General features: G+C 40.3%; 1 protein-coding gene across 1 annotated transcript in view; it reads left to right on the top strand.

The window, feature by feature from the left end:
* STK32B (serine/threonine kinase 32B) overlaps positions 1-20,008 on the top strand; it is a 480,888-nt gene that overhangs the window by 309,989 nt on the left and 150,891 nt on the right. Inside the window, exon 4 of the mRNA XM_037829382.1 lies at positions 14,744-14,917. Within this exon, the coding sequence (XP_037685310.1) occupies positions 14,744-14,917 (174 nt within the window). The remainder of the gene's footprint in view (positions 1-14,743; positions 14,918-20,008) is intronic.

Raw genomic sequence — 20,008 nt, 5'->3', positions numbered from 1 at the left:
ACACATTTTAGGTATAGGTACCATTGTATTAATGTTATCAAAAAAGCAAAAGAATGATAAATATGAAATTCAGAAGAGCATTTCCACTGGGGGATAGAGGAACAATGTGTAGAATAACTAAAAATAACATCAACCAACAAGACCAACTGACATTTATAGAGCATCTCACTTGGTAACAGCAGAATATAATACTTTACAAATGTCCATGGATCAGTCACCAAGATAACACCTTAACAAATTAAAAATAATTGAAATCATAATAGAGTATGTGCTCAGACCATAAAGGAACAAAACTAGAAATCAATAACAGAGAGACAACAAAAAAAATCTCCAAACACTTGGAAATTAAACAACAAACTTCTAAATTATCCATGGGTTAAAAAGTTCTCAAAATAAATTTTAAAAACACATAGAAGTGAATGAAAATGAAAATACCACATATCAAAATGTATGGGGTGCAGCTAAAGCTGTGCTGTGGGAAATTTACAGCACTAACTGCTTAAATTAATAACAAGGAAAGGTCTCAAACTAATAACCTAGTTTGGTTCCCAAAGAACCAGAAAAAGAAAACCAAACTAAACCTAAAACAAGCGGAAAGAGGGAAATAATAAAGATAACAGCAGAAATCAATGAAATTAACAACAGGAAAACAATAGGGAAATCAGTGAAACAAAAAGCTGGTTCTTCAAGGACATCAATAAAATTGATAAATATCTAGCAAGACTGATGAACGGAAAAAAAGAGAAGGAACGCATGACCAATATCAAGGATGAACTAGAGATGATCAGTTCAGATCCTTGCAGCTAGTAAAAGGATGAGGGAATATCATGAAACTTGATGTTCAATAATTTGAAAACTTAGGAAGAATGGACCAATTCCTGAAAAATCGCAAACTACCAGAACTCAACCAAGGAAAGCTAGATAATATGAATAGCTCTATAACCATTAAATACATTGAATTTATAATTAAAAAGCTCCTTGAAAAGAAGCCCCCGGCCCAGATGGTTTAACTGGGGAGAATTCTAAATACTTGAAGGAGAATTTACATTTCATTTTGAGCTTCAGGATGATCGTGTTGTCAGGGCACAGCCCAGACCAGCACTGACTTCAAAATGCTCCTTCATTTGAGTCATCATTTGTGCAAGAGCAGATCTTACTCTCCTTTCAGGAAACAGCAGTGTCTCTGTTAGAAAACAGTCATTTTCAGAAGCTACCTGGAGTATTTTTATTTAGCCTATTCATTCTTTTTAAATAGCGTTAGAAGTGTAGACTATTAAAATCAGACAGTTGCAATTTTAGTGGGATTTCATGGATCAGCTGCAACAGGTTGAGGAGCTGGGGAGTCTGATTCTTCATTTGCTTATGGATGCTATCCCAGACGCATTGTCTCCACTTGTAACACGTGGATAACATCTCTTTTCACCTGTGGTTTTAGTTTGCTGAGCTGCTCCAAGCTGATACCACGAAATGAGTTGCCTTTAACTATGGGAATTTATTAATTTACAAGCCTACAGTTTTGAAGAGGAATGAGTACTTCCCAATTCATTTTATGAAGCAAGCATTACCCTGATACCTACAACAGAAAAAGACAGCACAAGAAAAGAAAACTACAGACCAATAACTCTCATGAAAAAGATGCAAAAATCCTCAACAAGCTATTAGCAAATAGAATCCAGGAATGCATAAAATAACTATACATCACAACAAAGTGAGATTTACTCCTGGTATGCAAGGTTGGTTCAATGTACTAAAATCTGACAATGTAATCTACCATATTAACAAGCTAAAGAAAAATTATATGATCATATCAATTGATGCAGGAAAAGCATTCATGATAAAAGCTCTGCAGCTACTAGGACGAGAGTGGACTCACTCAACCTCATTTAGAGAATCTACAGAGACCTATAGTTAACATCACTTTAGTGGCAAAGGACTGCATGCTTTCCCCCCAAGACTGGGCACAGGCAAGGATTTCTGCTCTCACCACTCTTATTCACCAAACTACCAGAATTTCCAATCACTGTGATAAGGCATGAAAAAAAGACATACAGATTGGAAAAGAAGAAATACAGCTTTCCTTATTTGAAGATGGCATGCTTGTCTAATAGAAAACTCCAAGAAATCCACACACAGAAAAAGAAAGCTCCTAGAACCAATAACTGAGTTCAACAAAGTCATAGGATAAGAAGATCAACACATAAAAATAAATTGCATTTTTATTTATTAATGGCATATGGAAACCAAAATTTAAAACACAATACCTCTTACAGTCACTCCAAATAAAACTAAATATTTAGATATAAATCTAACAAAACATGTATATAACATGATCCTGAAAATAACAAAATGCTGATTAAATAAATCAAAGAAGATATAAAAAATTGGAAGTACACACCATGATCATGGATTGAAAGACTCAATGTAGTAAAAACAGCAATTCTCCTCAAATTGACTTACAGATTTAATGCAATTCCTGTCAAAATCCCTGTCAGGGATTTTGGTAGACATAGGTTTTATAGATATTTGATGGAGATAGCTCGTGTGTAGAAGTAGAAAAGTTTATTCTAAAATTTATTTGGAAAGTCACAGGCCCTTAGTTACCAAAAACAATTCTGACAAAGAATAAATAAAAAGGACTCACTGTATCTGATATTAAGCTCCTCTACATAGCTACAGAAATCAAAACCATATGGTGTTGGTGGAGGGATAGACACATAAATCAGTGAAACAGTAGAGAACCCAGAAATTGAACCACTCAAATACACTCAATTGATTTTTCACAAAGGTGCAAAAACAATCCAAGCAACGAATGGCCCCTTTTTCATCAAATGATTCTGGAGTAATTGGACATTTCTAGGCAAAAAAAAAAAAAGAACCATGACCTGAACTTCACACCTTACCTGAAAAATAAGTCAAAATGGATCATGGATTTCAATGTAAATTTAAAACTATAAAACTTTTAGAAAAAAATCATAGGAGAGAGTCTTAGGGAATTAGGGCTAAGTGTCAAACTTTTAGACTTGGTGTTCGAAGTATGATCCATAAAAGGAACATTTGTTAAATTGGACCTCGTTAAAATGAAAGATTTATGCTCTACAAATGACCCTTTGAAGAGGATGAGGAAGCAAGCTACAGAGTGGGTGGAAATATTTCCAAACCATCTATTTGACAGAGTTCTTGTATCTAGACTATAAAAGAGCTCTCAAAACTCAACAGGTAAAAAAATACACTTAGAAAATGGGCAAAAGACATGAACAGGCATTCCATGGAACTAGGTTAGCCATTAGGGAAATGCCCTTGAAAGCCACAATGAGATACTGCTACACTCCTGTCAGAATGGCTCATTTAAAATTTCAGTATTACCTCGTGAGTCAAACAGATCTGCATGTATCATGAATAGATCTAAAAAAAAAAAGATTACCTGGGAAGAAAGGTTAAGTAGCCAAATGATGATGATTCTCTCTAACACTTGTTGAGTATTTAATTATATGTCAAAGCACTGTTCCAAATAATTAACATGCTTAACTCAGTATGATATGAAACTGCATATGTTAAGCTTATCTGTTTTATGATTTTATATCATTTGTGGATGCATACGTTGTACTATAAATGAACAGAAAAGTATATACCAATATTAGAATGGCAGTTACATTTAGAAAGAGAAGGTGGAGGAAGGAATGGGTGGTAGAGCTTTAGCAATACCTGTAACATTTTATTTTATTGTTTTAAAGAAGACTGAACTAAATAGAGTAAAATGTTTATGTGTGTTTGATTTTGATGGCAAATATATGTGGGTCTATTTTGTTACTTTTTAAACTTTTTCATATGTAGTGGAAAATGGAAAAAATATACCAAGCTTGAAAAAATATTTAAAGATATCAGGTTCAATCATTGCCCTGAACCAGGTCTTCAGCTGGACTCTGGAAGATTCTGGGTATGCCAGACCAGGCCCCTCCTTGGACCTTTGCATATGCTATTCTTATCTCTGGAACGTTCTCCCTTCTCTTTGCCCTATTCTTGGTCTGTCATGTTCTATCTTCAGGAAGCAGCATCAACCCTAGGAAATTATTACAGTATTAAAACTCTTACAGAATCATTGGAGGACTAAAGAGCACACTCTGGGCTGAATCTCCAGGAGCTATTGCCAAAGCCACAGGGAGAACTGGCCTGAGAGGGAGGGGCTGCCCCTGCCTCCATTGGGAAGCTGCCTCCCAGAGTGAGACCACAAACCTGCTGTCTCCCCACTGAACTGAGTTCCAAGTTCAAGTCACGTGTGCTCATGTGTATCTCACTGATCTAAATCCTTTTAAAAACTCTAGCTGCAAGGGAGTCTGAGAAACATACTTCTCAGCTTTCTAGCCTTTGCCATTCAGGAAGGAATGGACTTTGAGTGAACCAACTTGACTTCCCGCTCCACCTGGATAGTCCTTCCTCCTTCAGAGACCCTCCCCACTTCAAGGTTTGGTACCACCGCTCCTACATCTCCCACATTGTCGTCCCCTACCCCTCCCAGGGCTCTGTGAGTCCCTTGAGTGAAGGGGCCACATCTGATTGATCAGTGCATCTCCTCTCCCATAATAGGGCCTGGCACATAGCAGGTGCTCAATTCACATATAGGCATATCCCCCACCCCCAAGGAATGTCTCCCCAGTTAACGTTTCCCTGGCAAAGTGCCTTTTGAATTTTATTACCAAGCCTTCATGGAATGTATTAGGTTGAACCATATGAAATTGCAGATTTTGAGGTTGAATCGAAGTGCTTGAATATTGGCAATTTCACATGGCTCAACTCAATGTATCTCTATCAATACTTTTTTGGTTAATATTTGTGTAAGGCAAAAATTGATATTTAAAACCCCTAAAACTCAAATACAACATTTTTAACAGTGTGATACATGGGAAAGTCTCAAGTTGTATTCCAAATATAATTAAATGTTGGAATCAGGTATAGGCATTTTGAAATCACACTAAGTATCATCAAACAGGTTTCTCAGATACTGCTGAAGGTAAGTGAGGCCATGTTGCTGCAAAAAAACACAAAACAAAGCAAAAGACATTGTTAACTACCAAATTAAACCTTCCGGAAGGAATGTTTTAAAGATTTTACATATTAACATGTGGACCTCTTACCTATTTTGTTGTGTTTTTTTGTGTATTTTAGGAAATGGGTTAAGAAGTTGGGTTGGATGAATAATGGTGCTTTGGTTTGCTAATACTGCTGGAATGCAGTATGCCAGAAATGGGTTAGCTTTTAACAATGGGAATTTTTATTAAGCCACAAATTTTCAGTTCTCAGGCCATGAAAATGTCCAAATTGAGGTATCATGAAGTAGATACCTTCTCTGAGGAAAGGCTGCTGGCATCCGGGGTTCCTCTGTCACTTGGGCAGGCACATGGCGACACTGCTGGCCCTTCTCTCCTGGGTTCCAGAAAGGGAATTAAGACCCACTTTGAACGGGTGGGGTCACATCTCCATGGAAACACCCTAATTAAAAGGTCCCACCCAACAACAGATCTGCCCCCACAGGAATGGATTAAGAGAACATGGCCTTTTATGGGGTACATAACAGCTTCAAACCAGTACAAATGGTTGTAATTTTTACCATTTAAAATAATGGCAAATATGTTCCTAACTAGTGTTTTCATGCGTAACAACTGCTTTTCAGGAGCACATTTGTGATATTAGACGGAAGATGCCTGTATCCCCACTGTATGAGTGAAAAGCGAATGGAAAGTGTATTCCATTGATTTGGGATGACATGAACTGTTGTGGTTAAAGGCGAGGGCCCTGGGAGGGTAGAAGAGGGCTCTGAAAATGCTACTGTTAAGAGGATTTCAGAGCAGAGAGGGTTGGAGAAAAGCTGGGTGTGACAGTGGGCAGGTTATCCAGCTTCTCTGAATCTCGGCTCTGTCACCTGTAAAATGGGGGTAATAATACATCAAAGTGTTGAGGAATAAATGAGATCTACAATCTAAAATGCCTTGCATGGCGCCATTAAATATCAATATTTAATCACATTTATATTTAATCACATTTATATTTAATCACATTTATATTTAATCATATCAATATTTAATCAATACTTAATGATATTAAAAGGCACTTAGGACCATGCCGGGTACAGGGGAGGCACTCAACAAATGAGTCATCATTATTCCTTTCCTAGTCTTTTATTCAATGCTCCTTTTTAAAAGTAACACATTATAAATTTCTTTAGGGATTTAGCCCAAGGGGACAGGTTTGGCTCCATCTCATTTAATCAGACGTTGAGAGCTAGGCTGTCCATCCTTCCTTACTGTTTGCTTGCTTCCAACAACAGAAGCTTCCAACTGCTTACCCAAGTCTGCTTCTGACTGCTAAGGAAATCAGAGCTCAAGTTCATGCTCGCCATCTGTTTGCACAGGGAAGCAGTACATTTGTTCCCCTTCGCTCCACATTTTTCCTCTCTACCTCTTCTAGCAGCCTTATCTGTCCTTTGTTATTCCACTGCACGTTTTTTAAAGGCATGCAGGATATAAATTAAATAAAATCATTTAACCCTAAGAACAATGCTCTACATTTATACAGGTAAGTAGCACTTTACAGTTTGCAAAACCCCACTGCGTAGGGAGGAGAAGGTGGTGGGCTTGGACTTGCAGCTTGCTGTTGGGTTGTCCCACAGTTTCTCCTGCTCCAACTCCCCTGGCCTGGAAGAGCTGGTCAGCCTTTGAGAGTCTCCCCTGGCCGGGTCGCCTGGGCCGGGGGAGGCAGAAGGAAGCTGTGCTTACTTTTATAACAAGCTCCATGTGACTTCCTGGGCAGGAGATAGGAGGTGAGAATCAGTCTGGTATGAAGAACAGTGAGAGCCATGATGTTTGAGGAGCTTTAATGATTCTGTGATTCAAGCCAAATTTAAAAAGAAACAGCTGAGAACTCTGAATGTTATTGAAGACTTACATGTATCAAACATAATTCAGGTGTGACAAGCTCCTTTCTTATTTGAACCATATGACCTGACTTGAGGCCCAGCACCCCATTGTTGGATTTCTGTAGCCTAAGTGGGTACTTTTAGCTCCTGGATTGCTGGACGTTAAACCTCTGAGAATCACTGGAAGTCAGCATGACAGGTGAGCCCTTTTCTCCACCACTCTGCCTCGGAGAGCAGAATGGATGCAGAACGGTCTGAGGAGACCCTCGGCTTCCCTCTTTGCCCCGAGGGAGGCATGAGGACACGGGAGATGAGTGTGGGAGGCACGTGGCCTCGATTTCCAGAATGACCATCCCAGGGAGTATCTCAGGAAACAAATGGAGAAATGCATTTGTTTCAAATGGTTCAAGTGGCATCACGCAGCTGGAAGGCTAAGACAGGTTTGGAATTTCCTGTAGAAACTTCCTTTTCCTTTTCACCCCTCCCCGTCATGATCAATAATTGCTGCTCTTTGTTGGGGACCTACTTCCTGGGTGCTGGGCACTGTGTGAGGTGAGAGGAAGTGATTCGGTCGCCCATTGAGTAAGAACGGTGGCTGGACCCAGGTGTCCCAACTCCGATTTCTTTCCCCCTGCACCACACTACCTCTCCCGTATGTGTCCACGCATATTGTCATGCAGAGGCACACGGCTTGACCTTTGGTTTGAAAGCTTCTCAAGACTGGTCAAACAGGACATGACTTGGTTGACCTGGAAACTTTGGACGAGTCAATTAACTCTTCATTCCTCGATTTTCTCCATTGGAAAAACGGGATGAGAATGCCCACCTCCTGTGATTAATTGGGATGTCGTTTGAGGGACGAGTAGGGTGTCCATGAAAGCAGGCTTCTTCTCGCCTGAGTCTGGAGCTAGTTGAGAGACAGACCCGGAGTTCTGATGGACGGAGGGGAAAGCTTTGTTGCTGATGCAAGGCGGTATGTGCACGAGCTCAGATTCAGGAAGGATTCCCTGAGGAAGATGCAGCTGATGCTTTCCTTTGACCTGCTCCTTGGATTATGAAATTTCACCTGTGAGCATGACGCCCAGACCACATCACTCTTGCCCCATTTAGCACTGCTTTTAAGGAGCCAAGCTTTGTCATAATACTTTCTGCCTACCTTGAGGAATATCTTACAAAGCTGCCTGTTAAATTTGTGATTCTGTTTAGAGTTGTCTTATATAGACACACTAATCACCACATTGCACAGTGCCATCATCCAAAGGGAGAAATTTCTCTCTGGTTTCAGTACTAGGACTAATCATTGACTAATCATTGACACCGCTCATGGAGCTGATCATATTTCTCTCTTAAGTCCGATTGCTGGGAAGGTTGGAGACAAAGTTATGGCCCATTTCAGGCAAGCGTTCAGAATCTTTGGGCATGAATTGGTGTATTTTTTCCTGCTTCCATTTTATTTAATCCCTTTTTTATTCTTTGACCTGAACTTTGGTTTACTTGCTTTTAATTTTATTGGGTTAAATTAATTTCACAAGTCACTTTTAATCGTTTTTGGAACAAGGTAGGAAATTAATACCCACCCACCCCACCCTCCCAAATAAAAAGGACATTGGGCTTTTCATACTGGTCTGTTCCAATGTCCAAGCTAGGATTTATACCTTCTCAGTGTGCAACCTTCTTTAAACTTGCAAATGTACCTATTTATCCAGATTCCTCCGTAGGACAGAATTGTTGCAATGGAGAGTAAGTTTCTCATTTGTGATCTCTATCATTTCCATGAAACTGTGCAGCACTATTATGAGAACATAATTATAATTCTAGTATAAGAGGAAACAAAAGAGACAAAGCCTTGGAATAGTGCAGAACTACAGAGAAATAAATGAAAGGTCACCCTCTGTTCTCCAGCAATAATAGGAGTCTCCTTGGAAATGCAGGGTCTGTGGCCCAGGGCAAAATATGGTTCTGCAAAATGTGGTTCTATAGCAAGAAAAATCCACAACCTGAATTATTCCTTGAATTACTGTTTCCTTTGCATTTCAGTTTTCCTCTTTAGAATTCATTCCAGTATGCAAGTTTCCCCCTGAAAATTCATGTTGTTCCTCCAAAGAGTTCTGATGGAATATTGAATGAGATACCCTTTGACAGTTTCGCTGTGAATTGAGAGTGTAGAACTCACTGGTTATTAACGTAAAGTTTCAATAGTCCATCAGCTATAAGAATACAAATTGAGCTATTGTGGGAGGCATATTATATCCGAATCCTGTGGTCTCTTTTGGGGCATCTAAACTCTCTCACCTAATAGCAAATACATGAAAAGATGTATCTGATGAGTCCTTCAGTTTCAAGTAAAAGAAACACAATGTAAAGCAGCAAAAGTAAAAAAATACAGTCATTTCCCATGTAGATGTGAAGTTCAGGGTGGATCTTTCTACTGGAAAGGCTGCAGCCAGCCCCTCCAGCCTTGCCTCTCTCTCTCTCAGCTCTGCTTGACTCCCCTGGCTTCACCCCACATCTAGGTCTTATCCACATTTGAGGCAACAGGATGACTGACAGCCCCTTCATCACACCTTCTGGCCTGGGAGACGTTTTTTCTTTCGGAATCCACATGCCAGTCCCAGGGAGCACTCTGTGTGGTGCCTCCTGGATTCTGTGGCCGTTCCTGAACCAACACCAGCAGCCAGGGATGGAAGCACACTTACTCGTCAGCCCTGTCATTCATTTGTCCATCTCTTTGTTGAGGAGCACAAATAACCTGAAAATACCAACAGGAACACAGAAGTGAGGAAGGAGCTCCCAAATGAGCTAGAATAGTGGAATGGAGAACATTATGGAACCAGACTTTGAGGAAACAAATGAGCCTCTCATAAACTCTTCTGAAATAACCAATTCATCCTACAAGGCCAGTGTTACCGGGATAAAAAACTGGATCAGGACAATGGCGGATAGGAAAATATGAGCCAGTGTCACTTGGAATATTAGATGCTAAAATCCTATATGAAATATTGGCAACCTGAATGTAGTAAAAAAATATATGTGTGTGTGTGTGTGTGTGTGTGTGTGTGTGTGTGTGTGTGTCTATCAGTCAGGTAGGATTTAGTCTAGAAATGCAAAAACAGTTTAAAATTAAAAAAAAATCTTCTATACCCACTCATGATAAAAATTCTCAGCAATCTAGAAAATGAATGTAACTTTTCTAACTGGATGAATGATATCCATTGATTATTTTCATCAAATACTACTACACTACTGCAAACAATTTATTTAATGGTGTAACACTTTATTAAAATCCAGAACAAGATAAGAATGCCCATCATCACCCTTATAATCAACATTTTACTGGAGGTCCTGAATAGTAAAATAAAACAAGAGAAAGAAGTAAGAGGCACAAGGACTGGAAGAGTATAATTAGGACAGTTATTTTGTGGGAGATATAATCACCTCCATATCATAGACATACCCAAGAGCATTGGTGCAGAAGTATCAAAACTAAATAACTAAGGGGGGATTTCTGGGGAACATGGCAGAGTAAGGAGCTCCAGGCCTCAGTCCTTCCACCAAAACAATTATTAAACAGGCAGGAACTGCCAGAAACAACAATTTTGAAGATCCAGAGACCAGAAAAACACTGTACAGCATCCAGGGAAGAGCAGGAGGAAGAGGCTGATAAACTACGATAAAGAACAAAAAATTGATCTCCAAGTGGTGGCACCGACACCCATCCCCCACTCCTGCAGCAGCCAGGGCACGGTGCAGTCCCTGTCTAGCTGCTGATGACAGAAGGGACATAAAAACTCTCCTCCCCAAGAACAGGGTTGAGCATGGCTGATCACTGATCACGGCTTTTGATAAGCGAATTTGGATCTCTGCAGGCCTGGCTTCAAGGGCAGCCATTGGTTCAACCCTCCCCAGACAGGGCAGAGGTGGTGGAGGTTTCAAGATGCAGCACTTCCTTAGGGCTGCAGGCGACAGTTAGCTGAAGAGCTGCATTTGCTGGGCAGGCCAGGAACACTCAGATTTGGGGAGCCATCAGAGAAGCTTTTGGCACCCTTCCTGATCTCCAGGGCTCTTTGGAGCCAGTCTTCACCCCCTTTGTGGATCCCTGGCCCTGTGTTAGCCGGGAAAGACTGACTTGGGAAAGCCCTGTCTGGGGTGACCCTCATCCCAGAATCTGCCCTCCAGGCAAAAGCAACATGAGACAAAGTAGTATAAAAAACTATAGAGGTGGACAGTCTGGGACAAAGGCCTGCCAGCTTCAGATACCCAGGAGAGTGAAGTCTGTCTCCTGGGAAATAGAGGGGACAACCAAACACCTGTGAGCAGGGAAACTCTGAAACAACTAACAAGCAAAAGCCCAGGATGAGACAAAGACCCAGAAAGACAGGGGAAACCCTGCACACTGCAATTGCATTGGGCATACGTTCCTGTCAGGAGGGCTAAAGTTCAAGAAAATCTCTGTCTTATCACCAAGCGGTTACAAAACCAAGAAACTGACGTCTCAGGGAGTGAACCCTAGAGTTAACGTTTTAAAATATTAAAAGGTACAGTGTGCAACAAGAGCATAAGATGAGTAAACCGGCAATGATGGCCCATCCAAAGGAAGAAGATAAAAATACAGAAAACACCAATGAAGAGGATGAGAATGTGGACATACTGAACAAAGCCTTTTTAAAAAATGATCTTAGAAATGCTCACAGAGATAAAGAAAAGGACAGAGAAAGAACTACAGGACATCAGGAAAACAATGACTGAGCAATATGAAAGTCTAAGTAAAGAGGTAGAAATTTTAAAAGAAACCAGACAGAACTTTTGGAGCTGAAAACCACAATAAATGAAATGAAAAAAAAAAAAAAAAAGGCCCAGGAGGGTTTCAAAAGCAGATTGGAGAAGGATCCGTGAACTTAAAGCAAGACACTTGAAATGAGTCAGACTAAGGAGCAGAAAGAAAAAAGAAATATTGAAAGTGAAAATAGTTTAAGAAGATATGGGACACCATCAAGCACATGAATATATGCCTTATGGAAGTTGCAGAAAGAGAGGAAAGAGAGAAAGGGGCCAAAGGAATAGTCAAAGAAATAATGACAGAGAACTTTCCAAACTTAGCAAATCATGTGAATCTGCACATCAAGAAGCTCAGAGAATACCTAACAGGATAAACATGAAGAAAAATACACCCTGTCATATACTAATTACACTCTCAAATGTGAAGGACAAGGAGAGAGTTCTGAAAGATGCAAAAGAAAACAACCTGTTATGTACAAGGAAGTCCCAATTAGATTGAGTTCCAATTTCTCATCAGAAACCATGGAGGTGAGAAAGTAGTGGGTTGAAATATTTAAAGTGCTGAAAGAAAACTGCCAGCCAAGAATTTTATATCTAGTGAGATTCTCTTTCATAAATGAGGGAGAGATTAAGACATCCTCATAAACAAAAGCTGAGGGAGTTCATCACCAGTAACCTGCCCTACAAGCAACGCTAAAGAGAATTCTTCAGCCTGAAACAAAAGCACACTAAACTGGTTCAAAGCAGCATAAAGAATAAAGACCTGTGATAAAGGTCTTATATGTCTTCCAGAAGCCAAGGAGCAGCCACTCAGACTCTATTCCACACATGGTTGCTTGTTCCTGGCATGTGATATAGCCTTGAAATACTGACATGGGGCATCCTTTTTCCCCATAGTGGTTCAACTCCTCAAGTCAACCACCCCTACCCAAGTTACCTGGGCACCACAGCTGCGCAGAAGGCTACAGATGGACCCAGGCATGAGTACAAGAGCAGCAGGTGAGTCAGAGGAGTGTGGAATGCAGCCGATGGGTGGACAAGGCCAGTGTATACAGAAAGCTCAAGACTTGCGTCTGTGCCTGAGACAAGGAGACTGAGCCCAGGTGAAGTGGACATAGCAGCGGAGTCAACACTCAAGAAAGTACAGACCAGCGGAAGCAGCAGGAGCAGGAAAGCCTCCTGGTGCCAAGGCCTCTGTGTCTATACCAGATCCTGGGACCCAGGGTTTTATCCCAGTCCCCTGCCTAACTGGCCAATCCATGCCTGAGAGTGGGCACATCATGGTGGGACATGCCCCATCATACTTCGGCCTCCAAGCCCTTCTTTCTGCAATAAGCCTGCCCCTTCCAGCTCTGGCCCACACCCCTCTCCATCTCCAGTCCTCTCAGAGTCCTCTTAGAATCAGGACACGCCTCACTACAGAAGACAGAGACAACCACCTGCCCATGAGCACAGCACCTGTGGAAGGGTGGAAACCCCACAGTCTGCATGGCTCCCCAGGTGCTGCTGCTTCCTAGAGGCCCCTGGTGCGAGGATGGGCCCAAAACTGAAGCCAAGCAGAGGGGCTGCTTGGAATCCCTATCAGGGAGGGGAGAAAGAGGGGCTCATTCCAAGTATGACCTCCTTGTATTGTTTTCCTAGAAAGGGTCATGCAGCCTGGATTGTATGGGCTCTTTCAGACAAGAAGTGTGTACTGAGGCCAGATTACTCCTCCAAGGAACAAGGTTGAGGGGAGAAAAGGGATAAAACAAAATGGAGGAACCATGGCCGAGAGATTTAACATGGAGTTGGGAGCCCATTCAGAAAGTTACTCTTACGCACGTCTCAGCCACATATCACAAAGTGCCAAGGTAGGCAGGGCAAAAAGCAACATCTGGATGCCATGAACTAACGGCAAGTTTAAGAAGTCAGTAAACTATCTAATTTGAAGGACATTTGGAAAGACTCAAATATCCACCAATCATAATTCTTTCTAAACAACTTATGTGATCTTCTTTTTCTTTAAAAACCCTTTCTTGGAAGCCCCAAGGCAGGACACAGTTTGGGTCGTTACCTGAATCTGTGCTCCCCAAATTGCAATTTTAAGACCCCAAATAAAACATTTTTATTGCCTTGCAAAAAATGAATAAACAAAAAACTAATAACTAAGAGATACAAGTTAGAAGACAAAATTCCAGAGTGCTTTTGTTCCCAAGAAAGACCAATTATCAAACCTTTTAAAATTATTGATAAGTTTTTTTGGCTTTAATGTTTAATAAAAGATATCCACAATTACAATTAAAGCTCTAAAAATCTTTGGATAAAAATACATACATACTGGGCCTTTATGTAGAAAAAGTGTAAAACTTTATTAACAAATGTAAAAGAAGACAAGAATAAATGGAGAAATATTCCAAGTTCATGAATTATTAAAGATTCAAAATTGTAAAAATTGTAATTCTCTTAAGCTAATGCATAAACTCAAAATAAGTCCAATAAAAATCAAAGCATGAGTTTTGAAGAAACTAGACACATTTATTGCAAAATTCACGTGGGAGAGAAAAGTACACAAATAGCAATGACAGTTCTGAAAAACAACACTAAAGAGGGCAATTCCCCATGTCAGATCTCAAGGCCACCGATGAACACGTTCCTCAGGCTCCAGTGCGTCAAGAGCTTCATTGTTTGATTTTCTCTCTGGTTCTTGCATGGGGTCCACAGACATTAGCCAGATGGATGCCAGGAACGACTGTAACTGGTTAAAAATCAGTGCCTCCTACCTGTAAGCCTACTTTGGGAGAAGTTCCTGGGCAAGCTTTATTTTTCAGCCTCTTTGTTGGCATTCAGCTGTTCCCACAGTGCATCCATTGATGATCCAGGCTCAGATTAGATGTATACTGAATTGATAAAAATCCAGTTGTACCCTCCACTGGTGCCGACCAGACCAACACTTGCCAGTGGCTCACCATGACTTAGGTCACCCCAGTGCCTTGGTTTACTCTTCTTGAAAACAGGGGCAGTGGTTCCGAGGATGTCAGAGGCACCTCCGTCCCTAACCCTCTTGTCCCTCGGTGCCCCCAGGTACTCCTTCCAGGATGAGGAGGACATGTTCATGGTGGTGGACCTGCTTCTCGGGGGAGACCTGCGCTACCACCTGCAGCAGAACGTGCACTTCACGGAGGGAGCTGTGAAGCTCTACATCTGCGAGCTGGCCCTGGCCCTGGAGCATCTGCAGAGGCACCACATCATCCACAGGTAATCAGGCTGTGCAGGGATGCCTCCGTGCACCAGTGTCCTGGGGCAGGCTGTGATGGCAGCAGTCTGCAGCAGTGGGGAGAGGTATTTTTTCCCTGACGTTGTTGACGCGTGGCAGTGGATGGGGATAATACAAAGCTGAACATTTATTATTGCTTTTACATCCTCTACAGACATCGCTTGTTGCCTGCATATGGGGAAGCTTACTTACTCTCACCGCCTGACCCCGTGGGTACACCTTTGCTAGAGATTTGGCTGGTGGTGGGCCTTTCTTCTCCACTCCAGTGTGTCTTGGGGGAGGCTGGAAAATTCTGTCCCCCCCATCTCAGGTTACAAAAGTCACAGTGGCATTAGGCCACTAATGAGCCGGATGTGTAGGGATTCTACTCTCTTCCTTTCCATACTTTGAAGTTAAGTCTGTGCATTTTGGAGGATTTCTTTCTCTTAAGAAGTTCCAGTGCTGGTTCTGGGCTTTGGATATAAAGTCTGCTGCCTCCCCAGGAAGCTTGCCTCTCCCCTGCCTGTGTCCACAGGTGTTGTGTATAGCACAGGTGAGCTCGATGGGTTTGTTTGCAGAGGCTGGGATTCAGCAAGATGCTTCAGAAAGTGACAGTGTCATTAGCAAAGTCTTCTCGCTGATCACAGGGGAGAGGGACTGGTGCGAGTGACTCCAAATTTATTCCCCCTTGATCTTGCCTGTGCCTAGCTCACTTCTAACTTCTTATATGATTTTGGAAGACTTGGAAAAGAAAGGACCTTAACTTCTAGGTAAGGTGGTGGTTTAACAAATACGTCTACATTTGTTGCCTTCTAAAACCCCACCAAAATGACGGTAAAAAAATGATAAATTCACAAGGATGAGGACAACTGGGGAAGATATTGCAGCAAAAATATCTGGGGAACTGGAAGGAAAAGTGGTAAATTATTTAGGATATCAGAAACTGCATTGTAGGTTCTTCATAAGGCAATCCAAGAACTAATAGACACTAAATCCCAACAGGCTCAGGAATTGGTGGTTCTCAGTATCTATGGAAGTGAGGTAAAAAGGAGAATTGGTTGAAAGTGTCAGACCCCTTTACTCACTCTCTACAACTGGATGACTGCCCTTCTTCACCCAAGCAGAAGACCAAAAGTTTGTTCCATAAAGATGTAAAACAGAGAGTCTTTAGACTGGAGGGCACAAAGCATACTTTGGTAGGGATGCTGTATTGAAAACAGCAAGATTAAATAAGCATATACGTATCAGATATTGAACTGGCAACTCCCTCAATCCCAACTGGGTTCAGAGAATGGTGGCCTCCACATCGTCATCCTCCAAGCAGGAAACTAGAATGATTTACATGGGGATATGACTGAGCCAAAAGGGAAGAGATTGTGACATCAAAAGTTCTCCATGACATCTTACCATCAACAAGTTCCACTCATTTGCTACAAACTCTCAACTAGGACAGTACAACCAAGGATTATCAGACATCCAAGGAAACTTTATGACATGAACATGAAGACCCAGTCAATGGAAAAAAAAAATGATTGAAGGCAACAGATTCTTCAAAGAGAAGAAAACATCAAAATAACTATGATCAATATTCTCAGACAGGGTAGGGAAGATTTTTGCAAGTATAAAACAACAAAAGCATATTTGTTGGTTCAGAGAACAAACCTCAGAGCTCTTATAAATTATAAATATGAACTCAGGAATGAAAAACTCAAAAGATACATTGGAAAATAAAATTGAGGACATCTCCTATAAAGTAAAGAGAAAAAGGTAGAAAAGTCAAGAGGAAAGTAGAGGACCAGTTCAGAAAGTTCATGAGAGAGAAAGAGGAAGAGGGAGGAAGGGATAGGAGGAAGGAAAGAGAGTCAGAGAAAGAAAATGAATGTAGGGGGAAAAATCATCAATGAAATAATTAAAGAATCTACCAAACCAGAAATACACGAGATTCCAGATTGAAAGGGCTGACCATGTGCACAGTGTGCAACTAGAAACAGACACACACCAGAACACATGGTAATATTTCAGAGTTTCAAACATCCAGAGAAGAATGACAGACCTTGCAGACAAAGGAATAAGAATGGTTTGGGGTTTCTAAAATGCTAGAAGGCAGTAGAGACACACACAAATCTATTAAGTGAGAGGATGTACATTTTCACAAGGTCCAGGTCTCAAAAAGATACCTGTCAGAAATGAAGGGAGGACCCCACAAAAATAAAGAGGACTATAAGAGGATGCTATGAACAACTGTCTACCAACAAGTTAAACAACTTAGATGAAATGGACAAATTCCTAGAAACATGAACTACCTACACTGCTTCTAGAAGAAACAGAAGACCTCAACAGACCATTTATAATTAAAGAGATTGAATCAGTCATCAAAAACCTCCCCCAAAGTTTTCTTTTTTGTGTCTAGCTGATATTTTTCTTTTTGGAGCAACGAAAATGGTCTAAAATTTAGTGTGATAATGGTTTCACAAGTGAGTGGTGATAGTGTGAGACATTGATTGTATACTGTGGATGGAATATGTGGTATATGAATATATAACAATAAAATCTGCAGATTAAAAGAAAGAATTTTTTAAAAAAAACCTCCCAAAAAGAAAAGTCCAGGACCAGATAGCTTCACAGGTTAATTCTACCAATCATCCCAAGAAGAATTAACATGAATCCTGCTCAAAATCTTCCAAAAAAAATTGAAGAGGGGGGAAACTACCTAACTCATTCTACAAGGCCAACATCATCCTAACACCAAAGCCAGATGAAGATACTACAAAAAAATTAGAGACAAATTTCTCTGATGAGTAGAGATGCAAAAAATCCTCAACAAAATACTTGCAAATAGAAACCAACAGCACATTGAAAGAACTGTACACCATGATCAAGTGATTTTATCCCAGGTATAGAGGCATGGTTAACATAATAAAATCAATTAATGTAATATACCGCATTAACAAATTGAAGGAAAAAAGTACATGATTGTCTCCATTGATGCATGTATTAGTTAGGGTTCTCTAGGGAAACAGAATCAATGAGAGATATCTGTGAATATAAGATTTATGAAAGTGTCTCACACAACTGTGGGTATGCACGAGTCCAAATTCTGTAGGGCAGGCAGCAAACTGGCAACTCCAATGAAGATGTTTGATGAACTCCTCAGGAAACAAACTGGCAATTTCAACAAACTCCTCAGGAAATGCTTTGCTGGTCAGCCAAAGAAGTGAAGGTCCTCTATCTGTCTCACTTAAAAGTCTTCAACTGACTGATTGGATTAAATCCAACTAACTGCATTCTCTCATTGTAGAAGACACGCCCTTCATTGACGTCGTCAGTCACAGCTGCAGCCAATTGACTGATGATTTAATTAACCAGCCTGTTGGTTTATTAACCAGCCACAAACATCCTCGCAGCAATGGTTAGGCCAGTGCTTGCTTGACCAGACAGCTGGGTACTATCATCTAGCCAAGTTGACACATGAACCTAACCATCACAATGCATAAAAGACGTTTATGCATCCATTCTTGATAAAACACTTTGAAAAATAGGAATAGAAGGAAACTTCCTCAACATGAAAAATGGCATATATGAAAAACCCACAGCTAACATTGTACTTGATGAAATACTGAATGCTTTCCCTCTAAATCTGCAATAAGACAAGGATGCCCACTGTCACCACTGTTATTTAACATTGTACTGAAGCTTCTAACCAGAACAGTGAGGTAAGAAAAAGAAAACAAAGGCATCCAAATTGGAAAGGAAGAAGGAAACTTTCACTATTTGCAGATGACATAATCTATATAAAGTCCTGAAAATCTACAACAAAGCACCTAAAGCTAATAAGTAAGCTTAGCAAAGTGGCAGGATGCAAGAACAACATGCAAAAATCAGTAGTGTTTCTATGCACTAGTAATGAGCAATCTGAAGGGGAAATAAGGAAAATCATCCATTTACAATAGCAACTGAAAGAATCAAATATCTAGCAATAAATTTAACCAAAGATGTAAAGGACATGTACACAGAAAATTACAAAACATTGCTAAAAGAAATCAAATAAGACTTAAATAAATGGAGGGACATTGCATTTTCATGGATTGAAAGACTAAGTATCATTAAGATGTCAATTTTACCCAAATTGGTTTACAAATTCAATGCAATCCCAATCAAAATTCCAACAGCCTACTTTGCAGAAATGGAAAAACCAATCATGAATTTTATTTGGAAGGGTAAGGGGCCCTGAATAGCCAAAAACATCTTGAAAAAGATCAAAGTTGGAGGACTCATACTTCCTTACTGTAAAGCACATTGTGAAACACCATGGTATGAGCATGAAGACAGATATATTGAACAATGGAATCGAATTGAGATTTCAGAAATAGGCCTTCACATCAATGGCTAATTGATACTTGATCAGGCTACCAAGTCCACCAAACTGGGAAAGAATAGTCTTTAACAAATGGTGCTGGGAGATCTGGATACCCATATGCAAAAGAATGAAAGAGAACCCACGTCTCACACCATATACAAAAATTAACTCAAAATAGATCAAAGACCTAAATACAAGAAACAGAACAATAAAACTCCTAGAAGAAAATGTAGGAAGCATATTCAAGATCTTGTGGTAGGCAATGGTTTCTTAGATTTTATACCCAAAACACAAGTAATAAAAGAAAAAATAGATAAATGGGACCTCCTCAAAATTAAAAATTTTAGTCCATCAGAGGACTTTGTCAATAGAGTGAAATGATAGCTGACTCAGTGGGAGAAAACATTTGGAAACCACATACCTGATAAAGGTTTGATATCCAGACTATATAAAGAAATCCTACAACTCAGAAAGAAAAAAGACAAACAACCCAATTTAAAAATGGGCAAAAGACTTGAATGGACATTTCTCCAAAGAGAAATGCAAATGGCTAAAAAGCAAATGAAAATATGCTCAACATCACTAGCTATTAAGGAAATGCAAATCAAAACTACAATGAGATATCATCTCACATCTGTTAGAATGGCCACTATTTAAAAAGCAGACAGATACAAGTTTTGGAGAGGATGTGAAGAAATAGGAACACTCATTCATTGCTGGTGGGAATGTAAAATGA

The sequence above is a fragment of the Choloepus didactylus genome, chromosome 3, assembly GCF_015220235.1.
Source record: "Choloepus didactylus isolate mChoDid1 chromosome 3, mChoDid1.pri, whole genome shotgun sequence".
Classification (NCBI taxonomy): domain Eukaryota; kingdom Metazoa; phylum Chordata; class Mammalia; order Pilosa; family Megalonychidae; genus Choloepus; species Choloepus didactylus.
The sequence above is the reverse complement of the archived record's forward strand: the minus strand, read 5'-3'. Positions and strand labels throughout refer to the sequence as shown.